The 25,086-nt window shown below is 28.5% G+C and overlaps 1 protein-coding gene across 1 annotated transcript; it reads right to left on the reverse strand.

Annotated features, from left to right (window-relative positions):
* Window positions 1-249: 249 nt before the first annotated feature.
* On the reverse strand, window positions 250-24,178 carry LOC116767083 (RYamide receptor-like). The gene is made up of 7 exons (XM_032657251.2): window positions 23,976-24,178; window positions 8,120-8,825; window positions 7,733-7,931; window positions 4,671-4,739; window positions 4,311-4,469; window positions 3,533-3,620; window positions 250-1,032 (listed from the first exon to the last, which is right to left on the reverse strand). The coding sequence occupies exons 2-7, from the start codon at window positions 8,761-8,763 to the stop codon at window positions 848-850; spliced, it is 1,344 nt and encodes a 447-aa protein (XP_032513142.2). The 5' UTR covers window positions 8,764-8,825; window positions 23,976-24,178; the 3' UTR covers window positions 250-847.
* Between the last annotated feature and the right edge of the window lie 908 nt (window positions 24,179-25,086).

Raw genomic sequence — 25,086 nt, forward strand, 5'->3', positions numbered from 1 at the left:
AAACCTTCCTTGAGGCTGGGATATAAAAGTATTTTCCTAGTAGAGTTCAATTGATATATTATTCTTCAGTTTATCAATTAATTATCAGCTGAAATGCAGTGCTATAAATACTTGAAAAAATATTTAAATTTTCAATAAAACTGTTATTAAATCGGGATATTTCTAAGTAATAAAGACTTTTTTTTTCACACATTATTTATTATAAATGTTTAACATATACACATATTTAAATAATTTAGACATCCCACAACAATAGAGCTTAATGACTAGAATCGTGCCAAACTTAATCTTCCTCTTAGGTCTGTATTTATGAAAATATTGAAGTCATTTATCCTTTATATATACTAAAAGTCTATTAGTGACTAATATCAATTCATAATGTTTGACAAATCACATTAATGAATTGCCAACTAATCTGTGGACAGATTAAGTTATCAGCACATTATTATTGTTTAAATTAGCTCACCACGATATCGATTATGCTGTTTCTGAACATATACTCGATGTATTCACCCGTATATTTTCCAAGTTTATTTATCATAATAATAAGAGATATATTCAAAATACAATTCTGACATTCTAAATAATTTCATTTGTTCCATTTAGTGTTCTTTACAAAGGAGTTAAACAAAGTTTTGTAATCTGTTTAAATTACTTAATCCCAGAAAATATTGTCTCTTGTCACCCTTAAAATTATTGTAAATATATTGAGTAGTGATTCTGAACTTTGAATCAGATAATAATAAATACGAAATATTTTGAATTATTATTTTTGCGAAATAATTAACAAAAGGATATTAAAATATGACTTCGAGTGATAGAAAGCTGGTCTATCCAATTTAATCTTTTAATGGAATTGAGTTCTCACTGAAAGTGCTCGGACAGGAGGCGCGGCTGTATACAGACGTGCAGATGAAATAGATGCGGAATTACCGCGACGGACTGAAGTCATGGATGTGCAGGTTGGAGCTCGGTGCAATCTTGTCATACTACTGCTCGCGCGACGAGTTACCCCATTCATACCCACTAATTCTGAAACAAATATACATTAAATTCCACGCTTGTTGTTTTGATTTAATTCGCCAGTGCAATTAATAAAAACAGTACTAGTATTTTAGCTACTGTAAATGAGTGTTTGCATAAAAGTTCAAGCTCGATTAATTGAATGAAACGTTTAGGAGTAAAGTCAATTTAACTTATTAAGGCAAAGCTGCGGAAACGTACGAAACTAACGATCAGGCAGACCTTAATGAGCCTCGCTCTTTGGTAAAATCTATTTCATCAGCAGATGCGAAAGGAATTTTTCTCGTAACCAATGTCGATTGCGAAAAATTCCAATGTGATAAAAGCGTTATACAGTTAAACAATCAACTACATACAGTGCCCTTAGATTTTTATCATCACTATGTGTTAGAAATGTCTCTTTAATGAGATTTATGACTTTCGTGAGTATTCATTTAAATAAAAGTAATATTTTTATGATTTACTACGGGTTTATATTTTTATTAACAACATACACTCGACGTTTTGGTTACATTGCAGCAACCGTGATCACGGGCAAAAGAAATGAGAATGTCTGTCAGTTTTTCTTGTTATTTACCATCTACCGCCATCGATTTCTTAATTTTCTGGCGTACCGTCCTGGATGCCTCCAGAATGCGCTAATTGTGTCCCGCAGGTCTGTTAATCACGGTTGCTGCAAAGTAACCGAGACCTCTGTGTCATGTGACTTAAAATTAATTTTGCAAATTCAGTATAATAGTATAAAATCTCTAATATTGTATTAACTTTTGTCCTTTGGTAAGGTATTCTATGAAACGATTTGAATAGAAAAAATATAACGACATTCCTCTGCAATAGATTGTATGGTTTTTGCTTCGATAATGCATTGACAAAATTGTAGAGTCGTTCTCTAATACGGAAATAGCTTGATAGTTGCGCTTTTCTGTAAAATTTCTATTTACGAAGAATGCTGTCCTCGAAATGTCAAACAATGTCGTCGGTGACGACATCTGTAGCAGCAGCTTACAAAAGTGTGTCTGAATACCTTTTTTGTTTCATCCAAATCGAACACATATCATAAATGGGGTCATTTATTCGAAATTCTACAGTTCTCCCTATTTTTAGATGTATTGGATACCATGAAACATTTTTTGAAGCCCGTTTCTATATATTGACGTTTATTATGTAGGTTTACAATTCTTTCACAGTTGGATAGTATGTTAATAAAAATCTTATTTGATTTTTTTCTATTTCTCTATATTATTTCTTTTATAGAATATTGTCGTGTATTTTTTCTTATAATTACTTTATTACTTGAATGAATAAACAAATCTATGTATATATAATAACCCTGTACGTAGATCAAAGATATGTTTAGTCATAAAAGGTTTTTATTACATGTGTTCAGAGCTAACAACTGTTTTATGGCTTTGGTAACCGTATTTATATTTTTAAAGAATAACTAAAACATATTATTTCCGTAGCTAACATATTTATGATCAATTATTACAAATATTTTGTCAAGGCTGAAATTTTGTTATAATTATATCTCATTTTCTATTAAAATTAAATATTGACGAAGAAATTTATATTCTAATTTGGATAAAAAAAAGTAAATATGTGTAAGAGATTTGCTATAAATATTATTTTATAATATTTTTATTGAAATTGAAATTTTTAATTAAAGGGAAACATTATAAATGTTATTGGTAAAGCCAACGAAATGAAATTATTATCGCCGTATGACCATAATAATGTTACTAATAAAAAATGTCCTTGATCATTTTTATAAGTAACATAATATGGCACATTTTATGTTAATGCTCAAACTATTGTATGGGTTTTGTATTTCATTGAGTTATTTTTACGGACAGGTCTAAAAGTCATATAGACTTATATGATGCATATAAATATATGTATCTGCTACGTTTACACAAGAAAAATCATGTGTAAGAGTTCAGAAAATGAATGACTGAATTGTTTAAAACAAAATTAGAAGAAAACTGGGAACCTGAAAACAATCTCACTAATACTCCAAGATCCCAGTTTCGCCATATCTTACTGATTTTCTGATGGACAAAGCATTCATAATAGGTTAGTATTAGTGTTTACAGTAAACCTATATATATCTGCTAGCTTATACCAACGGCCAATTTTCAGGTACTAGGTAGGTAAAAATTATACTAACTTTACTAAGGTCTGATTTTTACGTATGTATAGGAAATATTTGTAAACAATTTCAAATGAATACTGCCACACACCTTCTGATGGCAAATTTTTTTGCCAGACACTTTAAATACTGGGATCTCACTCTATTATCAAATCTAATACAATGAGTAATATGAGCTCTACCCAACCTTTTGAGCTATCCAAACAGAGCTATAATTGCCTGACAATAATTAAGTTTGGTTATTGTATAACATATTTGAAACAAAATATTGACATATTAAATGAAAAATTGGAAAGAACCTCTGGCAATTGTCGTGTAGAGGAGGACTACTGTTTGTCCTGATAGTGACTTATTTCTTACCTGACATGGGCATGCCTTCGCATATGCTGGACCGATGTCTAGACCTCAACGGTTGATCAAGCCTCGATGGCAAAATGCTATTTAATATCTGTAGCGCAAAAACACAATTATAAAATTATGGTCTTATCTAGTTTTACATTTTCAGCTAAAGATTATGGACATTAAAATATTATAATTGATATTTATTACCTAGTATTTTATTTTTGCATTATTCTCATGTGACATATTTAATTAGTTTTTACATCGTTTTATACTTCACTTTTAAAAATGTTATATGAAAAGAGTGAAAATATGTCTGAAAGTAAATGTGCTCACTAATGGGTAAACATTTTGGTACTTATACCAGAAGTATCCATTATACATAAATGGTCTCAATTTCACCAAACCTAGGCGGGGTTTTTTTTAGCATAAAGCCTTGTTTGTGTCCCTAAAAATATCATGTTTTAGAACACCGGTTCATATGAACCGAAATTTAACTATGCATATATCAATTTGTTTTGTATCAATAATTTCCGTTACCCGGTAAAGAATATTATATAAAATAATTTATGCTTTATCTTGAACACATATATTTTATGATATGATGAATGAATGTTGAGAATAGAATACTCAATTTTTTTTTTTAAATAATGTAATTGAATTTGGTCTTAAAGTACCACAGATAATTATAATTCCCTGAGCCTTGAATATTGCTTTAGAATATTAATGCTAAAGGCCTTTTATTTCTTCAAAATCTATTATAGTTTATGTTAGGCAAAGTATTTTCTGAATTATTTACCTGTTTAAATCCTCTTCTATATCTGGTGTTCATATAGCAGTATATAATAGGATTGTAACAGCAATGTGACATAGCAAGCCAATGGCTCAGGAACCACACATACGGCATTCCGGGCCAAGTAGCCCAGCTCTCATCAGTTTCATGAATTGTCCAAAGTATCTAAATTAAAATCCATAAGTTAAAAAAAACTTGAAACATATTTATTTTGAGAAATAACAATTAATATCAGTTTAACAGAAGTTTTTTTCTTAGGTACATGAAATGCAAATGCAAAAATACAGTTACGAGGCAAAATTTGTGTGTGCAATATAGAAAATGGGTTCTAATTTAACAATGTATATATGTAGCAATGATACTTGCTATAAACATGTTAAGTGGGAGCCAGCAGACAGTAAAGACGGCAACTACCGTCACCATCATCTTTATCATCTGAAAATATAAACGTAACAGATTTATTAGTGGATAATATTCTGCTAAAAGGTATATTCAACAATCAAAACAAAAAGACAATTACAATGACCATTATAATATAAGCATATTGCAATCATTAATTATTAAAATATCTAGAATACGATTAGGTACTTTTTATTATTATGAATTATCATAATACTAAGAATCGTATAGTAATACTAAGACCGGAAAACTATCTATATTTAGTTTCATTATGCAAACTTATGTTGAGGAAACTGTATTTTTCAAATGTATTCATTCATATTTATAACTGGCATACAAAGCGTGAACAGTATATTTCGATATCACAAAAACAAAACGCGATGAAATACATCGTACATTTTTAAAGTATGGGGTTTTAAGCCAGTTTAAATATGTCATGAAATATAAACAAAGACTACTCAGAAAAACAACAAAACAGACATGTTGATAAATGTGTTCCTCGCTTAATACTCGTTTCTACTTGGATGTAACAGTTAAGATATATTAGTCATATTAAGATTGTTATTATAATACCTAAGCTCTAATGAACAAATGAAGGTCTTATCTAACATACATGTTTCGATGAAAAAACCTGAACTTAACTTAAAGCTAATAATCCAAATATTATTTTTTCTAAACATCCTTCATGGTAGTCGTATAATATTTTTTTTTTGTGAAGATAATAAAAATAATCCTCACATCAAAATAAAACTAAAAGATGTTGAGTGATAATCTCATAAAATTGATTTGTGTAACTGAAATTTTTATATAACTATCGAAAATTAAACAAAGATATGAAACACGAAATTATCCTTGTAAAACATATTTATTAAACAACATTTAAATTTATAGGCTACGTAATGTTCGGAAGTATTAATACCAGATGAGCGGTATCAATCATGACATTGACAGATCATAAAATCACACACGGATGCGGTGGTGTCTTTTGAAGATATAACATCAATTTCCTAATGCCCTTGACGTGTGATAAGTCAAATAGATAAAAAACTTTGAACGTCACCGTTTTTCTTGAATTCAATACTTTATGTGCTACTTAAATATGTACTTCAAAAAATTTGGTAATTTTTTTTTTATTTAAAAAAAAAACCAAATTTTTATCCTGATATATAAAAGTATCTTATCTTTGAGTTTTCAGATATTGAATAACTCCCATTTCGTCTTAGATAAGCTTGTACACAAATAAACTTTCTATATTTACGAGACTCATGGTTTTTTCTATAATGTAAAATATAATATACCTTTAACAACATACTAAATAAAACAGAAGCAATTTTTATTTTTAATATAATTACTAAAAAGTATAACGTACAATGAATTTTCATTTGAGATGAAATTTAACATAATAAGTTGAGATGAAGCCTCTTAGCATTCAATGAATTCATGTGCGGGTGCCGGGTCCATTGAATTGCAGGGGAAAGGAGCCTCAACGGTGCCTGGGACTTGCGATCTTGTGTAGGTTTAAGGGGCCCGTATCTAAAGCGCGTTAAACGCTCATCCCCACCGTCCAAGCTCCTCTCTCTACCTTACCAAATTTGAAAATAACCTACTAGGCTGCCTTCAAAGTACGTTCCAAGAATGAATAGATATTATTTCTGCACTGGCCCAAGTTTTTTAGTAGGTTGTGGAGAGGTTTAACCATTACACCTCTCGCTCCCTCATCTACCGCGTTTAAATCCACGACGAACCTATTTCTAATGAGTTCGTTAGTGAGCTCGTAATATTTATTGACCTTGATGGTATGTATGGTCTTTGGGGATGTTAGTTTCCCGAGGAACCGTAAGCTCTATTATCACAACGCGCTTTAAAATTCGCGGATACATAAATATGTCTGGCCTGGAGGTCAACACTCAAATATCCTCTGGGATTTTGTTTTGTTTCTCATACGTATCCATCATTATGGTCCGATCCGAATACTATTGTTATAAAATAAACGTAAATCGTTTTATTACTTAACAACTTTTATGTGATTTAATATTGCTTTGTTCTCAAAATATTTCATGTAATTAGCAGAATAATTTATTCACAAAAGAACATGTGTGTATAAATATATTATTTCGACAAAGTACCCTATAACAATGCATTTAGCTGCCATTTGTTAATAAAACCTTACAAAATTTGTGAGCTTTATTCCCTACATTTTCTATTCATACCCGTAAAATCAGTTATGCACTGTCCGTGTGAATGAAAATTAATAATAAGGGTTGCCATCCTAACTAAGGAACAAAAGATTCCTCAAAATTAATGTTATTCATTCGCAATGTATTAATATTTTACTAAAAAACTGCATATAATATATGTAGATTGATTGTATAAGTGATAAATGTAAGATATTTGATATATTTATCTGAGTGTTTTTTTTCAGCTAATCTTCGAAACTCGTAACGTAAGAGAAGTGTGAAGAAAAGAAAATGTCTAAATAAAATTCAGCAAAATACAATGTTTATGAAAAAAAAATAATTATAGGGAGGTAATTTCCAATGTTGATGATTCTAACTATAAAGTAGTAATATTTTCATTTTCATAGGTATGTAAGTATTTATAAGTATGTAAGTAATATAAAGTATTTTCACACTAATAATTTCTAAGATTTTAACGAATGCAGTAAAAAAACAGTATATTTTTTTTTACAGAGTGCAAATATTTTTTTCACATTTTATCCGACGTTTCGATTACTTTTGTGCAGACTTGATATTTGATAACATGATGAGGTGAAAGTATCTATCAGTGAGTTTTGTTTTTTGTGCGTTCATCTAGAGTATGCGAAAAAAATAAGTAATCCTTGGTTGTATATAGCAAAATATAAACACTTTACTTTCGTCTTCAGCTGATCATGAACGCTGAAAAGTAATGGAAACGTCAAGTGAAATATAAAAAGCGATGAATGCGAGAAAAATATAGTTTTATTAATATGTTTTAAAATGATTACTCAATAAATAACAAATAAATTATCTATTTAAAAATCGATGAACCTTTCTTTTTGAATGTTGGATTCGTATGTCCCTCTCTGTTTGCGCTTCACCGGGAGGTCGACCTCCCCAAACTACATGTGCTATTCGAGCATACGTGCACACCAGAGCCAGCAGTGGCAACCCAAACTGTAGAGCCATTAAAGCGCAAGAATACTGCTCGCTTTGACCAGGTCGATCCCACTGCTCTAAACATATGTCTCTGAAAATAAAACGGAACTCTCTCACTCCATACAGTGGTATGAAGTGAATGATGCTGTTCAAAATAACATTTAAATAAAATATTCACATGGCCATCAGAAAGAAAAAAAAGAATTGCATGCATTTGGACATATTTTACAAAAATTTTAGATCCTATATAGAAATGATTTGTTTGTATGTTACACTCACGCTTTGCAGAATTTATGCCATTCAGTTGGTCTTTGTATCTTTGATACAACAAATATTGGAGCAGCTGTAGACAGGGCGCCACCCCAAACAGCGGCTACTACAAACTTGGCCGCCGTTTTCCCCATCCTTGGCCGCAGCGGTCTCATAATTGCCATATATCGATCTATAGATATAGCTAATAATGTATAAGCACTCACAAACACTGATACTGCTTGAGAATAATTCACAACTTTACACATAACGATACCGAATGGCCAGTATCTTAACACTAGCATTGAAACAAAAGAAAATGGAACACAAAATAGAGTCATTAATATGTCACCAATGGCTAAGTTCATTATAAAATAGTTCGTTACAGTTTTCATCCTTTGGGAACTTTGAACAACGAAACAAACTAACCCATTTCCTAAAAGAGCTATAACGAAGACGGTGCAATACATAAAGAAAACAAACGTCTGAAATAATGTACTTGATAGGAAAGGCGCTGATGATGTATCGAAACAAACAGCGTCTTCCGTCCATGTTGAATTATCAAAAGTGGAACTGTTATTGACATTGTCAGTGACAATGCTAAGATTTGTATATTCTGTATATTTGAAAGAGCTAGATTCAAAAAATTCATGCTCATAGGAATCGAACATCATGTGTTACATTTTCCTTTAGTATCATTGAAATATCTTCCCTCTATGAATATCCACATGATTATCTGAAACAAATTAGAAATAAACAATCAATTCAGGGAATTATTTTGTGGTATTCAACTAAACTATATTGTTGTTATTATAGATGTTCTTGCGGATATACTGAATGATATTATTCATTAATTGTAAGGAGCCTTATAATGATATTTTGTGTCATAAATTTTAGCCCGAGGTGGTACGCTGCCAAAGTGAAAGCTCCGGTATAAACAATTGATAACAAAACAGTCGTAACTCCGATCTGTTTATGACAAGGTAAAACAACAACTTTTGCTAAGGTAGGTTTCATGTGTTATGTTTGCGTATTACAGCACTTAAAAAATAATGTTTATATTTTTTTTATTTGGTATCAATAAGGTGGATATCAAACTTTAATGCGTCGAATATTAAATAAAAATACATTACTACTCAAATTAAAATACGATAAATATAATTTCAAAAATCTCTTAAAATGTATGTATAATAAGGATGTAGTTTTTTACTTCTTAACACAACAAAATAAAAAGCTTTGGAAATACTGAGCTATAGCTAATACTGAAATAATAACACAACAATATTTATTTTGTTATGTGAGTCAGTACGAGTAAATAACAAGAAAGATTATTTGATGGATATGATTGAAAAAAAAAATCACAGAGAAAAGCTGGCAAACGAATAATAACCTAAATAATATATTGAAACATGATGTATTGATATCATCTACAATCTGTAATAGGTATAGATTGTATACCATAATGTATAGGGATACTACCCTCCTATTTTTTATAATATAACACCATGGGCGATATCCCATCAATCATGTATCATATATACATATTCGAAGGAAATATCGGGGTCTCACATATTAATACTTTTCTTTTAGTATATTTTTCCGATGGCAATATTTTGGGTTTACTTATTTTTCACATATTTCATGAAACCAAAAACCTGAAAAACATAACAAGGGATCATTATGTAAATAAAAAACAATGCATAAAAATCAAATCAATAAAAAAGAAGTTCACTAATGTGTGAAGTTTTGGTAGTTAGTTAGACAAGATATATGTATATTAATAATTACATATATTAAATTTCATCAACAAACGAGATAAAGAAAATTATAAAAAATATCATTTACACGTTAAATTGGTAACTAATTTAAGAAATTTTAAGTGACAGCTTATGGTATACAAAAAATCACATTGCTTATACAGGAAATATACTCAAAGTAATAAATACTTGGTCTAAAACAAAGGTGAGCTTATTTATGTATTGGTTTTAGCGTGTGTATATTATTGTTTTACGCCCTCATTGCCGTTGTTCAACCGATAGCAATAAAATTTGTAATATATACAACAAAAAGTGTAGATTAGACATTGCAGAAGATAGAAATAGCTTTCATATATACAAACAAAATAATTATAAATAGCAAGAAGGAATAAAAGATTAATAAGTAATTTATTCAGAATGTTCATTATTTTTAATAAAAAAAATCAACTTTATTATATACATGATAAAGTTATATATTAATATAAATCCTCACGTTGTTCTATAAACATTATAAAATTAGTCATATTTCAAACACAAAAATGTTCTGATTGATTTACGTACACACATCGATAAATTTATTGGAAAATTTATTCATTGTATAAATAGCATCGAAATTAAAACGCTATTATGATGCTCATATAGCGTAAAGCTTATTTATTTAACTAGTATGAACGAGTAATATTCATTTTATTACTGCTATTCACGCCAAAATCGTATTTTTGACTGCCTATAAATTTGTTGGAGATTTAACTCTTCTCAATACGTTTATAAAACACTTTAATCTTTTCCTATTTTATACTTTGATGAATGGGCGTAAATTAATGGTATCTAGCAAGTGCAATTGGCCGTTATATGTGACCTTGTTCCGTCGATCTTGTAAAAGTTATTTTAAGAATAGACATTAAAATTATTATCAGTGTTATCTATTTGCTGTATTTTCGTATATATGGGGATGACCTCAGTCAATTTAATTGGTAAAAAAAATATGATCAGTCTACAAAAATCTTGTCCCTGTATACTATGGTGTCATGCTGCTATGGTGTTATGCTTCAACGTAAATATAAAGAGGGAAACTTAAATTATAGAATTTCAGGATGAAGAAAGTAGTGGAACAATTAGAGTCACCAAAAATTTTACTCGTGAAGTAAAATGTAACTGTAATAAATAATTCATGTCGATCTTTCGTGTAATTAATGCTATACTATAGTTGCAAAGCAATTTCAGAACGGCTGCAATCTAATGACCACGCTTAATACAATTGGCATACCCTTAACCAATTCAGTTACATTCGGTCACATTTGTCTAACAGAAATAGAATATTCTAATCAAATAGTGTCATACTCAAATTACACCTTACATCGTTTATTGAATTGCGAAAATATATCTCTGTGGCAACTTTTAAAAGTTTTTATTAAATAATTTTAATTCAAATCGCTTCTTGGAAATAAGTTGTGTCAAATACATTTTCCGTTTTGTCATTAAAATTTTATACTTCACTTTTCAATTTACAAGTGATCGATTACAGGGATCTTTTCTTTTCCTGTCTAGTATAGTTTTATTTATAAACATGATATCAGACAGCCTTTAACTTAAAAAGGTTAGCATCAATTTTACTAAAAAATTTTGACGTCAATGACAATTACATCGTCATTCTTCTAAATAATAAAAAAAAAATAGATTTTAGCGAATGATGAATGTGTACGTTGAATTGTTATGCTTATTATAGTCCGGTCAGATAATCTTGGCAAAATAAATATACACGCGGTTTGAGAAAAAATATTTGAAGCATTTTTTGTATCATTCTGAAGTTTGATTGATCTCCTAAATTTAAACATTTCAAACATATGTAAATGCAAAGAATTTCTTTCAACTCCGTTAATACCCTTTGAAGTTTCGTGTGATGAAGATGTAAGGCAGTTCAGTCATTCGAGTTCTTTCCAGCCTTTTAATTATTCCATAGATGTTTGTAATTGATAACTTTATATAATTTCATTAGTGCCTAATTTGAAATTTTCCATACATCTTTTTGCTGAAAGTAATCTTATTTTGTTTAAAACAAGTTAAGGAAAGGCTTTTAAACTAATTATTTTAATTGGTTCCTGTTTGATTTTCCTCAAAAATATAATGACTACATCAAAAATAACCCGTTCTATAATATTAAATTCATATAATTGTATAAAGCTGTAAATTAATAATTTGTATTTTTTAATGTTGGAAATATATCAATAAATCAATTTTAATATCATATAAGTGCGACGTTAAAGAAAGACTAATGGACAAAAATTATAAATGAAATCAAGTATAGAAAACATAACAAATGTGAGAATTTCCGATTTATAACAAAAAAGCTATTTTATTTACTAAACAAAGTATCGAATGACGCATCGTATTTTCAACCTCGATTATTTGATGGAAAATTAATCATTATAATGAGGAGATATTGCTGACAGGTAGGTATTCAGTATCGTTTCTCCTTTAGTTTTATAAAGCATTAATATAATAGGCTTAGCTCCCTTTTCATAATAAACATGTAGTTAAAACATTTATATCATAAATTTTCGAAACAAATTAACGGCTATATAAAACAATAAATACCAAACAAAAGCACATGACACAACAAGAAAAACATTAATTAGATCATATCTAACATAAAAAATATATCTACTAACATCCTTCGACTTGGAAAGGGGACTCTGTCAGAAAGCAATACAAGGATTTTGGCAGTTATACTTCATGTAGGGTGATTATGTAGACTATTATATATATATATAAGATAGGTATTACATAATAAGAGAAACCAAGGAAAAGATTCTATTAATATCAGTATAAAATATATTATTTTCATTATTTATTACAGACGCACAAAATTGAGAACACTACAGTATCAAGAATCATTGGAATGTGTTTATACAACATAAGATCGGAAAGTATTATGATATCGGAATATATTTACTTTGTATAAGAGCTCGTGTTCATTTTAATAATCTTAATAGCAAAGTTAAAAACAATCGACACGACTAATAACCTATAACTAAAAATTTTTATTTAGACAAAGGAATATAAAAATGTAATTTATCATGTATCTAATCTAAGTACTATAATTGGCTTTTAAATATTTATTTGTGTGTTTAAGCGATTAATACATGAAGCCTATTATATTTCTAATATGTTTACGATTGGCTAATAAAATAAAATAAAAAATTTGTAATACCTTTCGATTAAATTAATTTTGTTTCTGATGGAATCATTACGCTAAAACAACATGTATAAGTTAAATTACTTTTAAAAATATAGTCATAAGATATAAAGGATATAAAATGAAAATGTAACTGAATTAACTAAAATATAAAATACTGCATAATTCAGTTTTGGAGACATGAAGGGTGCTAAAACGTTTTTTTCACAATAATTTCCAAATAATCCTGTTATCTGGAGCAACATTTAAAAACCTTAACTGTCATATTTAGAAAAAAAACCTACATAAAAGGAAATAGAATGGGAAAATCTTGTCATGGAAAATCTCTTTTTTTTTCAATTTGGCTTTTATTCACAGATTAAATTATGATTATAGTTAATTTATTTAGTATAACCTAAACTTAGCTTGCAATTTGTAGAAAAGAAAAAGATCGTAGATTAAATTATTTTCAAAAACATCTTCTGTAACACAGCAAATAAACATCAAAGGTAAAATATTTTCCCCTCTTCACTTTCCGTTGACCGGTAAAGCTGACAAGAATATGAAATAGAAATACGTAACATTCGTTTCCAAATTGACTTTAGGAAAAGCGAATACTAACTTTGGATCATATGTATGCCTATTTAATTTCCTATAATTACAGATTTTATTAAAAAAAAATCTCCTTATACAGTATTTTATACATTAAATTTAACAACTTTTCATTGAAAAGTTTATGAATTTATTATCAATATGAAAATCACTGTTTTTACTTCACTTAAGTAGACATATCTTTAATATTTTAAACTATACATAGCACAAATTATTATTTTTTATATCCTATTAAAAGATAAATATTTTCAAATGTTACAATTTTTAAACGAAAATCTCACATCGGTTCCCTACCAGCATTTGTTTTGTCTGAACGGTCACTAAAATATATTCCGTCTAAAATAACGATTTTTCAAATAGAAACCTCAATGAATCTTAAAATGTAATCACAGAAAAAAAAACAATCCCTTTTAATACATATTTATACGAAATGTGCTTTCTATCTTCAATTAAGTACTTTACTATCACCGTTGTATTAAAACAATAAATCGTAACAAAATTTTCTAAATTGCTGTTTCATACATGGAAAATTTGAACGATCAGACTCAACCAAGTTTCTAAACGACAGTTGGGAAATTCTTATAAAATTCTCTTTTAGATCTTACGTGTAAAGTTTGTCTCACATGTATAGTCTCAATATGAAATATAAGATTTTATGAAGAGCATTATCTCTGTAATACCGAACAATTTATTTAACAATGTCTTCGGAATATTGTAATGTTTTTATTTGTTATTCGTTACTGCTAATATAACTTAAGCTAGATTGGACCTTGATTTTCGAGATTTTTAAGGAATATCAAGTTGCTATAGTTAATATTTTCAAAATTACTTTTACCCCGCTGCATATACGAGTATACGATAATTATCGTGTTGAGATTTATTAGAATAGTTTAATGACTATCAATCACATACTTTAGTGATAACAGTAAATTATCTTGTGTTATCGTTTTGATAATGTATCAACAAATATAAGTACTGAAAGCCAAAATATACGATGTATAGATGTAACTTTCGGAAAATGTTTTTAAAATACCAACATTGGATGTGGTTAGAATGAATTCTCCATGAAAAACAAATGTAGCTCCAGAAACTTACATATGTTCAGCAAAACTACTTTTATAGAAGAATTTTGATCCAAATGCACGAAGTTTCCAGAGATAAAGATCAAAATTGCTCGATTGAAGTAAAAGCCTAGAAAAAAATATAGCGAACTATGTTATAGAGCGGAAATTGCTTGCCTTTTAATCTTTAGTGCTACTGTTTCAACCTAGCGAGCATTTCATATCTCTAATGAATCTGTACAGGCATATATTTATGACCATTGCGACCACTTTTGTGTTTTCATATAAAATATTTGAGACGGCGTATTTGGAAATATGTGTAGTTATGACAACCTACATATCTATATTTTTTGCAGGTCTTCGCAACTCCCCTATTAAATTTTATAATGAGTGGCTAAGTGAGTCTTTTTTAAAAAAAGAACAACAGACAGTTGAGTACTCTACATTTATAATATTAGTATGAATAGTATCGTAACACTATTTTAATTGTTACAATTAAAAACTTTTACGCTATAAATTGCTATAACAAGATTTATAACGCAAACTCACAGAATATTTGATGTGTATGATTTGGTGTTTGTATAATTAACTACATAGCAACATTAATATTCAACGTAAAATAACATTCAATTTATCAAAGAACTATTCTGCTAGGCTTTGTAATAATAATTGCTTTATATTAGATAATTGAAAATATAGAAGAAATAAAATTTATACACTAACAAAAAACTGTATCATATTAACTACTTCAAGGATAAGCAACGAATCGAATCATTATCGGTTCATATTTTAAATTTATTAATAATTTTTAGTATTAAAATATTAAAAAAAACAAGAACCTTCAGTTTTAAAATAAAAGTTAAATACATTTTATACCTATAAAAAACACCTCCACTATAACAACACTTTGTTACGATCCCGTTTTGGATGCTTCAGATATTATTTTGTTGATGAATTTAATTTTTAACAACTAAGAATTTTCTACTAGAGGTAAATTTTCCAGAAATATATCCGTGAATACACTGTGCAAAGTAGATAAAGAGGGAGCCAAATTTTACTGTCAAAATTATAATTATTTCGTTTAATAGATTATGGCGTAAATAATGCTGGGAGCTCTCAGGAAGCATACCTGTTAGAGACATCGTTTTAATTAAAAATTTTAATTGCTTTATTAAATAATCAATATTAAAATATAAGTAGATTTTGTTTTCCTGTTTTGTGAACGCACATAACAGGAAAACAAAATCTACTTTTGTCTGTACGTAAGTCGGCATCAACTTATATGTCAAGATATTTGTGTTTCTAAATCAGTCCCTTGATAATTACTAAAAATGTTATATTTTAGTATGTATGATGTATGTATGTATGTATGCATGATAGTATGATGATATATTTTAGTAACCTATACAACTATTAACACACAATTTTTTACCTTACAAATGTTTAAAGTGACGAGGTGTAGTGAAATCTAATTATTACGGAGGTACTGTCTTAATGGAAGATAAAAAACATTGAAAAAAATTTCATTTTCGTATAATAAAATAGGACTTTATTAATTTTACAGAAGCATGTTATAAGATAAAATAATATAATACAATGATTCAACATTTAAAGAGACATGTTATCCTATAATCTCACTATGTACAGAAGCTATCAGCAAAACGAGTAAAATACCTGTCTGGTATTATTTGAACATTCATTTACAAAATAAACATTGTTATATTTGTTCATAAACTTGTTGTATTTTACTATTTCTCCTGTCAATAGAGTAATTTTCTAATATCAATGAAGTAATTTTTGTTCACTTTACAAATATCACTACATCAAAAAAGCTGTCTGAAAAATGGGGTCACCATTAATTCACCCATAAACTGTCCATGAATGAAAACTGATATTCATAAAAGGACGTCAGAGCATCTGATCTGGGGCAGCCTTAATCCCTCTACTATTACCCGTCTTCTTAAATCCTATTTTATCGTGTATACCAGAAAAAACAAGTGTCACATAGATTAAAATATTTTTTAAATACCATACCGACTAAGCGTATTCTACTGAATAAATTGTGGTATGACAATAATTACGAACAAAAACCTTATGCTAATATTTAACGAGATAATTGTTAGGACTTATAATATATCAGTGCTAAGCAGTACCATCTGTGCTGTAGATCCTAAAGCAAGTCTTTGTCATTGTAGAAAAAAAAATCAAATTTTTATCTTATATATTATATTCGTATATATGAATTTATAATTAGATCAGAAGGAGTGTGTTTTAACTATCAATTACTATTTTAATTAACAAATATATATTGTGTTCATTAAAATATTAATTGCGATAATATGACGCTTATTTTATAAATAATAATAATAATGTAAATGTATCACTTCTTTGTTTAATTATTATAAAGACTGTGTATTAAAGGCGTTGTAAGAATAACACATACATACCTACATAGTGTAATATTCGTCATAAAATCCTTGAATATATTCAGATGAAAAACGTTAGTTATCCTTCAAATAGATATATATGTTTTTAATATAATAATAACAAACAGATTTTGCATTGGCAACGGAGTAAAAGCTTTTTTTCACATAGGTCTATATTATCACAGACTGAAAATTTTAAAAGCTCTGCATTTTATAAGGGAGAATTTGAAGTCCATTACACTAATCTCTTGTATAAACGCTATCTAGATCTCGTGCCATTTACCGTAAAATTGTTTCTAATTTCCTATCTTTGTAATTTGCATATTTCTTTTGAGTCCTTTTAAATTCTGTTCATTTAGGTTCTGAATTATAAGTTAACTCATTCAATTCTAGAGAGGTATAAAGGTGCCTTATTTGGCCCTTAGTTTGTCCCTAAGGTAAGGAGATACAAAAATTTAATTAAGGTTGACAAAAAAAGCCACTGTTTAAAAAGTCAAAGGACTTAAAACTTTACTCTTCATAAAAATATTTCAATATATTAGAATATAAAGACTGAAGATTATATTTTCTTAAATCAGAATAAATGTAACAAAAAATTCACGATCGTATAGTAATGATCTCTTAAAATTAATGATTTAAACTTTTAATTTATGGAGCTCGTTAATGATTTATCAACATTTAAGCATCAGTAAAATAAATACCCGAAATCTAGACATTACATTGGAAATTTGAGCTGAAATCATCAAAGGAGTACTAATTAAATGGTTCTTATTTTCTTCTACAAGCAATCGGATCTCATAACTGGAGCCTACGAAAACTAAAAATTAATAAATAACATGTTTGATTTGTAATATTTCTTTTTCCCTAATTATTTAGTTTAACAATAATTCCTATTATTAATAATTGCTACATTCTAGACAGATTATTACAAAAGGATGATTTCTTAATATGCAGATTCGAACCTCTTTCAATTAATTGTTTCATTGGATACATTTAATTTTAATGTCCTCGCTGTTTTACCTTATAAGGAAGTACACACATCGTTGTGATGTATACATTTGAATACAAAGGTGATAGAATCCATCAATCCATTTATGTTTAGTAAATATATGATAGGCTCTACCCATAACTTCTTTTGCGTTGACTTTTAAGTCTTACTGGTAAATAACATTAAAAAAAAATGTTGAATGTTTCCACATAAGGAAGTTAAGTGGCAATCTCTAGATTGATAATACAAGCACCATTGTACTTGAAATGATCGCTATTTGAGGTAAATGTTACACGTAGCTGCGATAACGTAGTGGGTAACAATTACCGCTAAATCTTGATCTTGACTGTGTAAGAGTTTCAGAGGCGAGATAATACAGGATAGAATAGTATTAGCATCCTTTTCTAACACGTTATGTAAGAAGAAAGAGGTTTTATAGATTTGGTTTCATACTTTAGCTGAAAAGATGTGGTATTTTTATTATTCTAATCATAGCTGTCTTTCATAAAAATTATCTTCAGTAGCAAAATTGACCAGTAAATTATAAATGGGCATTAGTAAATGGAATAAATAATTTCTCTGACTAAAATATTTTTAAACACTATAAAAATGTAATAAATTGACAAAAAAACATAGTTTTTTTTCTTCTTTGTGTTTTACAGTTTCTTTTCACATGTAGTGTTATATTAAGATTAGCGTAGATAAACATAACGTCTAAATCTTTTGTTATCTAAAACAATTAGGTACTAATTTATTTCGTCCCACGACACAATAAAAAAATGACATTGTAGAAGATTTGTTTATTTTGTCATACCTACTTCATGCAGAATCCACGTAAAGAACCAGTTAGATAGCACACATTTCTTTGTACTAGTGAAAACATGGACTTCAATTTAAAAGTTACACATTATGAAGCTTCTTTACTTCGTCTCTCGTGTTATCGTAAAAGTGTATTCAACTGTGCAATGACTTGTTCTTGCCCTCGATGTTTGTTATGATTAAACCCCCTTGAGATCAGAATCGTGTAGAGGTGCAAACTTCATTCTATTTATGTTTAAAAACTAATTGTCGCTTTGACAGAACTTGCTATTACTTCATAAGTTTATTATTATGTTAGTTATCCTTTGTATAAGTCATCCCGTTGGGAAAAGACAATTATTATTAAAGGAAATAATACATGCTAAGGACCATTTTTATCCAAAAAACGATATCACGACTTCCAATCACACTAGATCAAAATAGGAAACTCCGAAAATCCGATATGTAACTATAATCGGAATTGAATTAAGGCAGGTTATGAAATGCCCATCAGCAAAAACTTCTGACAAATTCTTCTATAATTTTATGCTAGCAGTGACCAGCCCAAAATTCTTTTCTCGCAAAATAGCTTATTATTAGCAAATACCATGAAAACAGCGGTGTACGAGACCACCTCAGGCCATTAATGGATATAAACTCAAAAACTAAATAACAACAGACTATAAACTCAATAACTTAGGAATTTAAATCAATAACGACATGCTTATAATTGTAGTAGTCTCTCGGATAAATAAGAGAATTTCAATTTAGCTACAGGGCCTCAAGGTAAATTATTGAGTCCAAAGATACTAAACCCAAAAAATAAGGGATAAGGTGACCCAAAAAAACGTAATACTCATTATATTGAGACTGTACAGCATACTTTTAGCAATAACAAAGTCATTGCACTATAAACTGCTTCCAAAGAATATAAGATAACGGCGCGTAAAATCTTGACAAAAAGTTTACTCAAAGAAAACAAAAGAAACAAGTCGATTATAATGTCTATCTACTGCTAAAGCTACTAGAAGTCAAAAAATTTGCTTCTAAAATAACACTACGATTCTTCGTTGGGTATTTTAACACCAATAAAACATACTGAGTTTATGTTTCGCCTAAATACAAGGGTAAAAATTTATTTCAGGAGTTCACAACCTGAACTATAGTCAAAATAAAACTTTCATCCAAGCAAGCGAAGCACTTATTTAAGAAAACAATTAATTCTATTATTGGGAAATAATTAACTTAATAATAAAGTAATGATATATACGAACATTATCTATATGTCTAGATTATTTTGAATAAATCTGGCTGAAGAAAAAGAATTTCAGTAATAGACGGAGATATGTTTCAGTCTATTGAGATCTTTATGCCTTTGCATGCGATTCGCGGTGGCTCAGAGGATCTTTGAAGCGAACATTCAATTTAGAATTTCGAATATCAAAAGGCTCAGGTGTTATATATCCCTCACTATTGTTGAAGTATACATTTGGTCACATTTTATCTGGAATTTACTAAACGGATTTGTTCTGGTTATTTTTAGTATGTAACTGAAATATAAAAATAGTTAAAAACTAACGATCTTTTCTTGTTGTTATGACAAATAATGCTACAAATGGCTACTTCAGCTTTCCGTAATAAAAAGGCATTTTTATCAGGGGTATTTACTTTTTTTCCAATAGTTTGTTAAGAATCCAATTTACATCTTTCATAGCTCAAGTAGGGATACCTATAGAATCAATCAAATCTCAAATAATGCAAATAAAAGATATTTTAACAACTTATTATACTTAAATCTGGTTATTAAACTTAAAATAACAACCAAAACTATTTAGAAAATTTTCATTATTCTAAGAAGATTAATTAAAAAGTATGAAATGAGATTTGGTAAGTAGGAATTGTATTTTTCCCAATTACGGTGACACAGTAATTCCATTAAAGCAGGAATATTAATGAAACAACATTGATATAATTTGATTTGCTCTTAAACCTTGAAGTTATGTCAAATAAAAACTTTGTGGAAAAATGATCAGAGTCGCTAGTTTAATATGTATTAAAAATTAATATTTTTTTTTAACATTCTGTTTTTTATTCAATTAAAATCAAAAATATATGATCGTCCAATCGGGATGTTGATTATAAAAATTTATTCAGATCGTATGGAGTAAACTGTCAATACAACTACATTTTTTTCCCGTTCGTTTTTTTTTTTTTGAAATTTTACAAGAGAACAATATCACCGTAAACCAGAGGTTGTCAGAAAAAATCATAACATATTTCACTTAACATTTAATTTTAAAACTATTCTAGCTGCAAACAGCAATATCCCTTTAAACATGGAAATACTTTATTTTGCATATTATACGCCGATAAAATATGCCATCATTCATATAGATATTTCATACAGCTAGAAAGAAATGTGACATATGTCATGCTTATAACAAAGAACAGGAAACTTCAAAAGTTTGTTCAAAATTTTGCTCACGTGTTACAAACTACTTTAATGTATAGTACAAAGCACCAAAGTACTTTTTGCTTTGAACTTATAACTTCTTATAAAGTAAATTACTTCAGAAGCATATAATTACGTTATAACGACCAATTTATGTAAAGAACGACACATATGAAGAAGGTTTGTAATATTATTTAACTCAAAAAAAAATCCATAATTTTGACAACAGTTTCTTCATTTTAAAAATAAGACACTTAGCACTTTAATAGTCGATAGGATAAGGTCATAATTATAAATTATAAAAACATGTCTCCGATCATTAAAAAATATAAGAACTTAGCAAACGATTCATTTTTCAGCTATTTTCTATTATATTATCATAATTAATGTAGAGTAACAAAAATGTAATTCTAATAAAAATCTAAAATGTTTACTTCAAACAAACTTTGTGGAATTATTTCGTAATTGAAATGAAAAAAAAAGCAAATAAATCCATAAATAAAAATTCATTACCTTTCGACAAGAATCCCAAAATTATTATTCTTAAGTTAAATGTTTGTTATCAAAAATCTCATATTTTCACAGCTTTAGATATATATAAAATTTAACACAAATGTCACTTCTCATCACGTCTTAGATCCATTACAATTATAATTAAAGTATTTCATACCTCCAACACAAATAAAATACTAGTGTAAATGAGGAAAACACCTTTTTTTTCTTCTTTTATATTTATATAATATTGATAACAGATCTATTTTGAATCTGTCGATACCTCAAAGTAAATTAGAACATAATTCGACCTGTGAAGAAGTAAAATGAGATGTTAAGATATATTTTCAAATCTGACACCATCGATTTTTTTCTCTTATTATTTTATATTCGTTTACTTGAGAGCAAAGTGAAGGACGTGTTTTGTAATTATTTAATACCCTCCGTCTCGCAAATTGTTCTAGAAAGATACACGTAAAACTCATATTGAAACGTCTATTTGTGAAACATTTAAATCAAAAATTAAAATTTACAAATGAGATCTAAGATTTTCGCGAGTTTAATTCATTTAAATGAAACTAGTATTTTTCGGATAAACTACGCGTGATTTATTTTTGTAAAAAACTACATACTCCCGACGTTTCGGTTACTTTACAGCAACCGTGATCACGGGCAGACGAGATGTGAATGTCTGTCAGTTGGTCCTTGTTATAATATTATGTTATAAAATTTACAAATTTTAACAATAAGTAATTATATATAACTGATATTTCTTTTATTTAAACCGAAAAAATAATTATATTCTTTTAAAAACCATAAAAACTAACAATAGCAAATAAAAATGATTTAGCTATATGTTTTACTTATTGTAAAATTATATAAGGTACTAATAAGAGAGCTAATTTCAAGTCGAATGACATATTTTTTGAACATAATCTGAAATTCTATGCCCCAATTAGATTTAATTTGATTAATTACATACCGGTACTTAATCAGGTACCAGTTTTCGTTTTATAATATTTGTATATAATTAATCCAGAAGGCTTTTTCTGCAATACCATTTTGTTACTTAAAAATAAAAAAAATAACTATGTGTCTTCACTATTTGTGATAGTTATTGGTATTTAATCGTAATAATTAAAAGCAATAAATATACAATGATAAATAAACTTGTAAAATAAAATATTTAAATATCATTACTTTATAACATATTCCTTCATATAATCAGTTAGAAGTGGTCAAAGAGATTTTTCCACGTTTAAAGTTATATAACATTAGAATTTCATAAAAATTATTTTTAATATAAGAAGTATGAATATCAGACGAACAAGTAAACTATTTAATGCTCCAATCGAATTTGTTCGCCGAGTTTTTTTTAATGTTTAATTGCCAAAAGTAACAAAGAAAAAAATACGCCTCAATATTTAACGGCATTAAAATTAAACTTAATTCCGTATCACATAATCATGTACAATTCCTATTTTCACTTTACGTTTAATTGGAAAATATATTTAACCCCTACTTCGTTCATCAATATTATCACTTGGAAATATATTATATACGTTTGTTTTCTAAAAACTTTTATTTAACATTCTTGAGCTAGATTCAACATATTACATTAACTGTCCGTTGAAAATGTCGATACGAACCCGTGTCCTAATATATCGAAATTACTTTACAGATTCTCTGAGTGTTTATTCTTCCATAATAAATTTCGGAATGAAAGACAAATTAACATTTAAATGATTGTGAGAATAAAACACTTAGGAGTGGTAATCAGACCAAATAAATTGTAAAATTATTTTAAAGTAAAAATGATGTAATATATCTGAAAATAGCCCGTCACAAAAACAAAACATGATGAAAAATTGGTCCACCATCAGTACCATTAAAAATAAACGACATGAAAGCTATAAGAGAATTTTATGCTCTTAAAAAGATATGTGAATGAATAATGAGACTAGTTAAAAGCAAAGAGTAAAAGCAGTTGGCACAAAAAGAAAACTCGAAATAAACTACTGACGTCACGAGCTTAAAATGTATGAAAAAGAAATTAATGAAAGCTTAATTAAAATTCTTCTAACCTTATTTATCGTAAGTAACAATTCATAAAACACTTTCTTACCTAGAAAGAATGATACATATTTAGTCACTTCACTTTCCATTGTACGTAAATAGAATAATCCAAACACAATAACTCTTTGTTGGTTTAAATAGAATATGAAAAATTGTGAATGAACACTAACTTTTATACTATACCGGAGTTTTGTGAGCGAGCGAACAAGACGGGCGGCCGTCACAGGCAACGCGGTACAATGTACAAACGTTCCATACTTTCCCGCCATTTGAGGCGAGGGCGGGCGAACAAATTTCATTTGCATTCAAATAATCACTGCCTCATTTTGTTCACACTTAATCTTACCCCTATCGATATTTTTGATTTTTTCAATTAAACTGATATTAATATTGGGAAACTGACCAATTATACAAATGAAATTAATCAAATTGTAATCGATCAGTGCCATTATCTTTGATAATTTTAAATTAATAAATATTGTGATATTAACATCTGTAGATATAAATAAAATTTTAATGAATGTTTGTAATATTGAAATGACCGTTTTATACTACATGCATATTAATACACATATATACGGTACATACACCAAAATATCATTTTTTACAATATTTTTTCTTTCTGTCTGTCTGTTTGTTCAGGCTAATCTCTGAAATGGCTGCAACTATTTCGACGGGCATTTTATTGACAGATATCCGATGTAATAAAGAGTAACTTAGGCTACTTTTTATCGCGATCTCGAATCCCGATCCCGAAATTAAGCGTTATCACGCGCGACCGGAAAGCGGGGCGAATACGGCGCTTGAACGGTTTTTCATTGCCCTTGTTTTTTTTACGCAGACGGAGTCGCGGGTAACAGCTAGTAGGTAATAAACTCGTATGTAATAATGGTATAATATACGATAAGAGAAAGGAGTCGTTTGAAAAAAGGAATATATACATAGACAGTATGCTGTCTATGTATATATTCCCTTTTTCAAACGACAGTGTGGAGAATACAATATTAGATAGATTATGGGATGCTGTTGATATTTAGAAATAGTCTCAAGTACATTAAAGTGTCAAATTGAATTGAGTTTTGTTACTTCCAAGTTTAACTTTTGTTAAACGATTTGCGACACTAGGGAGATCTTTCATTAAATTGTGAATTTGTTTTTGA

Source organism: Danaus plexippus, chromosome 10 (assembly GCF_018135715.1).
Source record: "Danaus plexippus chromosome 10, MEX_DaPlex, whole genome shotgun sequence".
Lineage (NCBI taxonomy): Eukaryota > Metazoa > Arthropoda > Insecta > Lepidoptera > Nymphalidae > Danaus > Danaus plexippus.

Excerpts from the sequence above, each read along its gene's own strand:
- LOC116767083 (XM_032657251.2), bottom strand. The coding sequence starts at position 8,763 with ATGATGTTCGATTCCTATGAGCATGAATTTTTTGAATCTAGCTCTTTC. Across the intron at positions 4,470-4,670 it reads TCCCACTTAACATGTTTATA|ATACTTTGGACAATTCATGA; the intron begins GCAAGTATCATT and ends ATTTTAATTTAG. Across the intron at positions 1,033-3,532 it reads CGAAGGCATGCCCATGTCAG|AATTAGTGGGTATGAATGGG; the intron begins GTAAGAAATAAG and ends TATTTGTTTCAG.